This window comes from Amphiura filiformis, chromosome 11, assembly GCF_039555335.1.
Source record: "Amphiura filiformis chromosome 11, Afil_fr2py, whole genome shotgun sequence".
Classification (NCBI taxonomy): Eukaryota; Metazoa; Echinodermata; class Ophiuroidea; order Amphilepidida; family Amphiuridae; genus Amphiura; species Amphiura filiformis.
In genome coordinates, this window is record NC_092638.1 from 62,369,734 (window position 1) to 62,379,473 (window position 9,740).

The 9,740-nt window shown below is 38.1% G+C and overlaps 1 protein-coding gene across 1 annotated transcript; it reads right to left on the bottom strand.

The window, feature by feature from the left end:
* Positions 1-3,816: 3,816 nt before the first annotated feature.
* On the bottom strand, positions 3,817-9,424 carry LOC140163835 (uncharacterized). Its single transcript, XM_072187149.1, has 3 exons — positions 7,888-9,424; positions 4,234-5,445; positions 3,817-4,037 (listed from the first exon to the last, which is right to left on the bottom strand). The coding sequence occupies exons 1-3, from the start codon at positions 9,422-9,424 to the stop codon at positions 3,817-3,819; spliced, it is 2,970 nt and encodes a 989-aa protein (XP_072043250.1).
* Between the last annotated feature and the right edge of the window lie 316 nt (positions 9,425-9,740).

Below are 9,740 nucleotides of genomic sequence, written 5' to 3' on the forward strand. Positions count from 1 at the left end.
TCTTGACAGTTAACATCCCTTAGAGTTAGAGTCATGAAAGAGTAAGAGGGACAAAAGGAGAACAAGCTAAACACGGCAATTTAACTCCAGTACTGGTTCAGTACAAAGCCGATGTGCAAACCTTTAATGATCTAATTCCTGGGGCCCAGTTTTCGGACTATTTTAGCCCACTACTGCAATTTTTGATAGGGGTTGCATCCCACTCTTTTCAAAACTGCTTACGAACTACATTTATGACACTGGGTACACGAGACCAACGCGTCAGTGCACGTTCATTTATTTTTACAAAGCAAATTGTAAGATGAGGATGGTGTCATCGAGCAAAATTAAATTAAGTGGAGGTATTAATCTGAGAGAATATTTCTGTAATTTTAAGATTATTAATTATTAGGTAATGCTATCCAGTATAGCGTTCTCTTAGCAGAAGAATAGTTAAAAATCAATGTAAGTGCAGTTATCTGACAGACTATTTTAGGTATTGAAAGGTAATAATAAAAATACATGACAGAAACGAATTATCAAGCATTATTTTTCTAAATAAAAAAAACTTTAATCAGAACCAGATTAAGTATTGAACAATTGAAGTGCAATAAAAGCCGACATTATGAGTGATGAAAAATCCCAAAATCAAAATTTGAATATTGTATGGAGAAATTTCAATGCAAACTAGTTCACTAGAATCTTTGGATTTTCTATTATAGATTACTGATTTTCTGTTGAGCTATCCTGTGCAAACATATAACATAGCTAAAACTTAATACTCCATATCTGTAGTCTTCCCATTACAACAACTTCTCTCTTACCTACAAATCTCCTTTCCCTGATTAACAAAAACCTTCCCCCTTGCCTATAAATCTCCAGAAGCAATTGGTATGATCAAAGGTTACATAAACTGTTGCCTGCATATTCACTCAACATGGAAATCTGACTTCGTTTGTATAATTGAAGACCGAACTAAAAAGACTAGTTTGCGTATGACGTTCTGTCAACCAGACCAAAAATACCGTACTGCGCAGGTCAGCGACCAATCACGTCGCGCATTTGCACTGACGTCAGACGCAAACTAGTCTTTTTAATTGGGTCTTCAATTATAATAGGGTTTGAATTAAGAAAATGGAATTGCATGATTTATGACCCAAGAGAATTGACAGGCTTTGTATGTAAGACATCGGAAAGAAGCAAATTTCCAAACATTGCCAAACATTGTTTCTCAAAAATTTTTTTTGAAAAGTATTTAATATTGTATTCCTCTACAAAAATGTAAAATGCTACGAAAATGATAAAAGCCGACACTATGAACTTGCATTGAGCAAGTATGGAAAATCCACACCCCAATCGAATAACCTATTGTGTGAAAAGTTTAACAATTTCGAGCAAAATTTTTCTCAAACTAGTTTAATAATCTGTTGACTTTGTATTTCTATAATATTATTGATTTTTTTTTGAGGTTCTGACGTTAGGAGGGCTGGATTTATCTTTTTGTGAGCCCTAGGCAAGGTTAAATGTGGAGGTCCAAAACTCAACGTGAGGTAATTTTGCAGCCTGGTAGGGTGAGATGCGTAGCGCGCAGCGCGAGCCTACTGGTGGGGAAGCTATTGGCCTTTACAGAAGCTGAGACGCATAAATAGTACAAAAATTTGACCCATACTGGAATTGCAATTAAATACATGTTTTTGGCAAATATGAATTCTTTAAATCCAAGCATTTTCCATCTTCATTTTTGGGGCCCTGACCCCGAGCCCATCGGGTTCAATTGTAAATCTGGCCTGACGTTTACATAGTTAAAACTTAATAACATGAATCGTAGTAATAAACAAAAGAATTTATCCTATATACCGCAAATAGAGCCTTTTGCTAATTGATAAAGAGAACATTTGCAGTATGAACTTGCATTGAGCAAAGCATGTTTTCCGCTCTCCTTGAGAAATTTCTACATTACATCAAGTTGACACATGGAAGCTAGGATCAGGTCAGTTTTGCTCGGAGGTAACGTGTTAAGTAATTTATAATGCTTGCCGCCTGGCTTAATTTCACTATAATGTTATTACCAATACGCCAATGATAATGAGCATTACAAAATAATGGTAACGACATGATAAATTGTCAACAACATTGGCGCCAAAATCTATTTGCAATCGAAATATTGCTATCTTATTTCAGTTTTCGTAATTGTTTGTGCTCATTTACATGTTATAATTAACAAATCGAATATTTTCAAATATAAATACTCTCTTGACATATTAACCGACGTCTGCCTATTTTATTCAGCTTTAATTTAGCATATTGTGCACGTTACTTGTATGGCATACGCCTCAGCAAGGAAGCCGTTTTAGACCACCATATATTATACATGCAAGTCATGCATAATACAATACATGCATAATATTCCGTTTTAAATAGAGCTCTAACTTATACTTAATGCAAGCTGCATTCCAGTATTAAAAAAACCCTTAATATTACCGGGAATGAAAATTACAATAATAACAATTTACGAGTGCTGGTAAGTTCCAGCATCAGCTGGCTGTTCTGTCTACGTGAAAATTCATTAACCGGTTGTTATTTTTCAATATAACATAATGCTTCAAACCAATATTGGATACGTGCATTTTAATCTATCAGCTAGCTGTTGTCATGCAACATTGCATTCAACTAACTATTAAACTATATTGATATCTCTATAAATGGTGGCCACTTACTCAATGGGAAGGATTGTTTTCCACTTACGGTAGCAATCAGGGCAAATTCAGTCAGTCAGAGGGGCCGTGGCAAACATATATGTGGTACTGGACCAAAATAGCCTAATACTGGGCCCGGGGTTGGGCCAATAACATTTTGCACACCGGCGTCGGACTGGGCCAATACGGTGCCAAATTGGACAAGTATATTTTCTGGCTGAACTTATTACCAGTATTCAGGGATGTAAATATCTGAAAAAGCACGCGGACTGAAAATGATTAAAAGTGCGGAAATGTGGATAAAAATTCTGGAATTCCAGCTTAATCTTGACAGTTAACATCCCTTAGAGTTAGAGTCATGAAAGAGTAAGAGATAAAGGGGCAAAAGGAGAACAAGCTAAACACGGCAATTTAACTCCAGTACTGGTTCAGTACAAAGCCGATGTGCAAACCTTTAATGATCTAATTCCTGGGGCCCAGTTTTCGGACTATTTTGGCCCACTACTGCAATTTTTTATGGGGGTTGCATCCCACTCTTTTCAAAACTGCTTACGAACTACACTTACGACACTGGGTACACGAGACCAACGCGTCAGTGCACGTTCATTTATTTTTACAAAGCAAATTGTAAGATGAGGATGGTGTCATCGAGCAAAATTGCAGCAACATGATGAAAAGTTAATTAACATCACTATACATACATACATACAACGGCATTTATATAGCGCAATTTCAAAGAAATGATCATTGCACTTTACAGAAAAACTTACCCTACTAATAAAGACTACAAGTAAACAAAAATATGCAAAAGAAACAACATAAAATTAGCAATGGTTAAAAAGATGGGTTTTCAGGCTACGTTTGAAAGTAGTAACTGTGGGAGATGACCTAATGGATGAAGGAAGATTGTTCCAGATTCTGGGTCCAAAGACACTGAACGATCCATCGCCTATCAGTCTGTTTGTCTTAGGAATTATAAGGCGCGTAAGATCTTGATTTGAACGAAGACCTTCCCTAGTTGGAACACGGATGGTCAGACAATCAGAGAGGTAGGGTGGTGCCAGATCGTTCAATGTCTTGTAAATGTAAAGTAGCACTTTGAAGCAAATTCTCTTGTCTATTGGAAGCCAGTGTAACGAATTTAAAAGAGGTGAAGATGAGTGACGGCGTGGAACTTGAAGATAATGCGGGCAGCACGGTTTTGTAGTCTTTGTAAGCGAGCAACGTCTTTGCTTCTACATCCAGACAGAAGGGCGTTGGCATAATCAATCTTGGATAACACTAGTGCCCGCATGGCATTACTGGATGCATCTTCGGTGACAAACCTACGAATTCTGGACAAGTTCCACAAGAGAAAGTTAACTGTTTTACAAATAGATGTTATATGGTTAGACATGTTCATCGTAGCATCAAAAACAACTCCCAGATTCCTGATGGTAGCAGATGGAATTACTTCAGCATCACCAATCTTTATATTGATGTTGAGAGACTGGGCATATTGTGTGGAGGGGCAGCAATGAAAACTCAGTTTTGGAGTCATTTAACTTGAGCATATTACAAAGCATCCAATCACGAACTTCCTCGACACACATGGATAGCTTGAAGATGGCACATGCTGAATCACCAGGAATCTTGGGATTGAAAAACATATAGATTTGAACATCATCGGCATATATGTGAAAATGTAAACCATGACGACGGATTATGTTAGCAATATACTGAGAATATTTTGTAAACACTCTTGGCCCAATAATAGAGCCTTGAGGTACGCCACACTCAAGAACATGCCTATCAGACATCACCCCTCCAACAGATACTCTAAACTGACGACCACTTATGTAAGACTTGAACCACTGTAGGACTGTGCCTTTGATACCAAAGCCATGCTCTAAACGAGAAAATAAAATGTCATGGTCAATGGTATCAAAGGCAGCAGAAAGATCAAGCATAATTAAGAAGACTGCCTTGTTATCATCAATGGCCCTAGCAATATCATTGGTCACCTTGAGCAGTGCTGTCTCAGTGGAATGCTTTTCTTTATAGGCAGACTGACATAATTCATCAAGCTCATTAGCATGCATATGGTCATTGATCTGGATAATTGCAGCCTTCTCAATTAGCTTCCCTATAAAGGCGATGTTTGAGACGGGTCTGTAGTTCTGTAAGTTGTTCCAATCTAGATTGGGTTTTTTGAGGATAGGTGTGACAATTGCTTGTTTAAGATCACCTGGGAAAATACCATTTGTTAAAGAAGAGTTAATAATGTCAATTACACATGGAAGAACAATATCAATATTCTCCTTTAGCAGCCAGGTGGGAAGGCTATCAAGACTACATGTTTTGTTGGCACATTTCATAATAATAGAACGAACATCATCTTCAGTCAATTCTCTGAAATGATCAAGATGATTTTGAATAACAACATCACTATGTAGTGAGGACACTGAGTCATTACCTGGAGGAATATCAATTACATTACTACTACTATCTTTAACACTTCTACCCTTAACACTACTATCCTTAACACTACACTTTATACTAATTCTAATTTTTTCAACTTTTTCATTAAAGAATTCAGCAAACTTGTTGCTTAGCACATCAGGTGTGTACAATGATGGCAGACTTTTCTCATTTTGGTTTAGTAAAATACCAATGACCCTGAAAGTATCTTTTGGGCTAGCATTATTAAGAGCGTCGTTGAAATGTCTCTTTTTAGAGTCCTGTAACATTTTATTGTAACAGAGATGCTGCTCCCAATAGGATTCCTTATCTGTCAAATTCAAAAATGATGAAAAAAAATGATGTTCCTCGCAAGCCATGGATCACTGCAGGCCTCTTACGTTCTATTAATAAGAAGCAGCGTCTCTATAAGCGTTTTCTTCACAAGCCTAACGCTGTTAATGAAAAGCATTATAAGACCTATTGCAATGTATTTACTAATATAATGAGGAGATGTAAACGCAACTACTACACAAATGTTTTCCAGAGTCACCGTACTAACCTAGCGAAAACATGGCGTACAATCAATGAGATTCTTGGAAAATCCAAGAATCGGTCATTACCTGACCATTTCAACAACAATGGTATTGTTATTAGTGATCCATCTGACATTGCCGATTCATTTAATGAGTATTTTACCACCATTGGGCCAAAGCTTGCAAATTCTATTCCTCATGTAAACAATCATAATCTGCATTCTTGTAAATCTAACTTATCAAATTCTTTCTTTTTTTTCCCAACAGATCCAGAGGAAATACGGAAAGTTGTTGCTAAACTCAAACTTGGAAGTGCTGGACTTGATGACCTAAACCCTATGGTCTTCAAGCAAGTTATCCACATCCTTGCTCTGCCATTATCTCACATCTTCAACATGTCCCTTCAGTCTGGTATAGTGCCCGGTAAACTGAAAATCGCCAAAGTCATTCCTATCCACAAGAAGGATGACCCGCATACATTCTCAAATTACCGGCCCATCTCCGTCTTACCTTATTTTTAAAAGATACTGGAACGGCTTGTTTACAATCGCCTCTATAATTACTTGTCTCGCTACAGTCTCCTTCACAATAACCAGTTTGGCTTTCGCGCTAATCATTCTACTGATATGGCCATTGCCCATCTTACCCAAACTGTTTATGATTCCTTGGATAAAAAATTCCAACTGTCGGTGTTTTCATTGATCTGTCAAAGGCTTTTGACACGATCAACCATGATATCCTTCTCAGGAAGCTTAGTACTTACGGGATAAGAGGTCTTACCTTGTCTTGGTTTGAAAATTATTTGAATAACCGTCAACAGGTTGTGAACTTCAACTCCCGACTTTCATCACATCTCCCGATCACTTGTGGCGTGCCACAGGGCTCAATCTTGGGTCCTTTGCTCTTTCTTCTTTATATTAATGATCTCTCCCATGTATCCTCCAAGCTTTCTTTCCTACTTTTTGCTGATGATACAAACATCTTCTTCTCACATCGTGATATAAATACCCTGGTTGCTACCATGAACACGGAATTAGATAAAGTTGCTTCATGGTTTCATGCCAACAAGCTTTCGTTGAACGTAGATAAAACTTCGTTCATGCTTTTCACCACCAGAGCTATGAAAAATAAACTTCCTGCTGTTCTTGATATTCGCATTGACAACAAAGTTATTGATCAAGTCTCTCACACAAAATTCTTGGGTATCATCATCGATGATAAACTATCATGGGCTGATCATCTTTCATACATCTCAAGCAAAGTTGCCCGAAGCGCGGGTATTTTATCTAAGCTTCGTTATGTCCTTCCATCTGTCATCCTGAAGTCACTCTATGACACCCTTGTGCTCCCCCACCTGAGTTATTGTAATATTGCTTGGGGTAGAGCTGCGTCTTCACGCCTAAACCCTCTCTTTAGACTTCAAAAACGTGCAATCAGATATATCACCAATGCTGATTTTCGAGCACATACTGGGCCTTTGTTTGCCAATCTAAAAACTCTCTGTCTGGATGATATAAATGAACTTTATACAGCTATCTTTATGTTCAAAGCTCACAATTGCTTGCTTCCTGCACTTTTTGACAACTATTTTCAATATAGTGCTACAATTCATAGTCATAATACAAGGCGTGTGAATAATTTCTATCCGCCTCGTGTTCGTTCTAATCTTGCTGCTAACTCGATCAAAGTGCATGGAGTTAACATTTGGAACTCCATTCCCATTTCCATCCAAAATGCCACATCCACAAGCTCCTTCAAACATCATTTTAAGAGCAATTTGCTTTCTAAACCGGTTTACCAGTAATTATTCTTTGACTCCTGTTCACATCTTATTTTTTTTTGTAAGGTCTTGTCCTGTCCTGTTTGTATTTGTATTTTCGTTTGTACTGTTTGCCGGCAACCCGCACCCACGAGCTTGCTCCCGCGTGTTGCCCCACAACTTTATTTTAGGTTTTTTATTGATGCCCCTCTTAATCTTGTCTTAGGCCCTCTCTTGACCTGTCTCTTGCCTTTTAATAGGTTGTTTGTTCTTACGTGATCGCATTTGACTGTCATCAGTGGGCCTGTGATCGGATTCATTACTTTGCTTTGTATGTAATTGGTTTGAAAATTATGGCATTTGTCATTTATACTATGTATTTTTGAAGTTGTGAAATAAATGTTTCTTGAATTGAATTGAATTGAATTGAATAAAGAACCACTTTTCCTCCACTTCCTTTCAAGTCTACGTTGTTTACGCTTTTCTTCTCTGAGATTGTCATTATACCATGGAGGGCGAGAGCATACACGGCGAGATCTTGTGGTTGCAGGAGCATGTTTGTCAAGGACTCTGGTAGCAGCTTTCTCAAGATGATCCAAAAGATCATTCACATTACTAGCTTTCGGTTTCACACTATTATTTAGTTCGCAATTAAGATCAGTTTTTAAAGCCATTGGATCCACCTTTCTGAAATCCCTTAATGTACTAGTGACCCTTAAAGGTGGTGGTTTATTTTGTTGCAGAATAAATCTTACCATGTAATGATCAGAGCCATATGCAGTGCCAGCATCACAGAGTCTAACCAAATCTTCCTTCTCAGGAGTGCGTAACAAATCAAGAGTGTTACCGGATATGTGAGTGGCTTGGGTAACATGTTGGTTAAGTCCAAAAGAGGAAACAATAGCTTGAAAACGAACAACCTCGGATCTGTGAGGCTCGTTTATGTGGAAATTAAAATTCCCCAACATGATAAGTTTTCCTGTCAACAAAGAGACCTCCTGGAGAAAATCCTCAAACTCCTCCATGAACCTATTAAGAGTAAAGCCATTTGCTTTGGTTGGGTGGGGACGGTAAATGATAATGTAGTGAACACCGTTGTTTGGATCTAAAATACTGGCATGTTCAAAGGTAACTGTCTTAGCATTAAGCGGGTGTAAACGAAACGCAAGTTGAGCCTTACTAAGAACCCCAATACCACCATGATTACTGGTACCGCGTGGGATGTTCAAGAAGGTATACCCATTTAGCTTCAATTCGCCAATGACAACTGGGTCATTGGTTGCTAACCAAGTTTCAACTAAGAAGATGGCATCTACATCGTGTTCACAAATATAGTCATTACATGTTGTTGTTTTATTTCGGATTGATCTCGGATTCCAGAGTCTCATGTTCATTAACGGTTCACGATTTATATAGGGTGTTATGAGGGTACGGTTGGGCCTATCAGTGTGAACAGGCTTTATGTGCAGTTCATTTTTCCTTTCAGATGATATATGAACAGGTATACTGTGAACTGAATCATCTGTTAGGGAATGGTGGGTGGGATTGTTTGAGATCAGCCATGGTTTTCGTCGACCGCCTCTTTTTCCACGTGGTTTTGAATGGAACGAGTTATTGATTCCAAGAGAAGTAATTGTTCTCCAAACCTCTGTGGGTAACCGGGGTAATGATTGCTTGGTTGAGTTGTTGTAGGTGTTCAGTGCAATCAGCTGTCCAGGACTGTAAACAAGTTTGGGTTTGATTAATTGCTCATACTGATCATGATCAGTCTGGTTTGGGCCTGGGTTTGGGTTAATGTCACCGAATATCAGGATGTCAAGTTGAAAAGACGCAGATGTGTTACTGCTGTAAGGAATGCGGGCACCAAGATACTTAAGTGTCTGCAGTTGTTGATTTCCATGTTGAACATGTAGGCCTACAGAATTCCACTCTAAGCTAGTATATAGAGGACATTGGCAATTTGGTCCATTATTGATGGCCAATAAGATGACCAGCAAGACATGATATAATACCATTGTTCAAATGTCCGTTTATCTTCACACAAAAAACAAGATGATGAAACCTTATTCAACAAGGTGATCAAAGATGACAGGTTCTTATGCAACAAAGTGATCAAATTAAAATGATGGGACTTTGTACAACACGGTATGACGAGGTGTGAAAATCAACCAGGAACCAAAGTCACTGATGGATGAATATGGTTTCTGTGTGTTGAGTAAAATACATAAACTGATGTAACTCACAGTAGTGATATCCAGAAAAGTATTTCTTCGTCAGAATTCTAAAATAATCCATTAGATGTCACAAAAAGTGTCTAGTAGAGTCCTGATG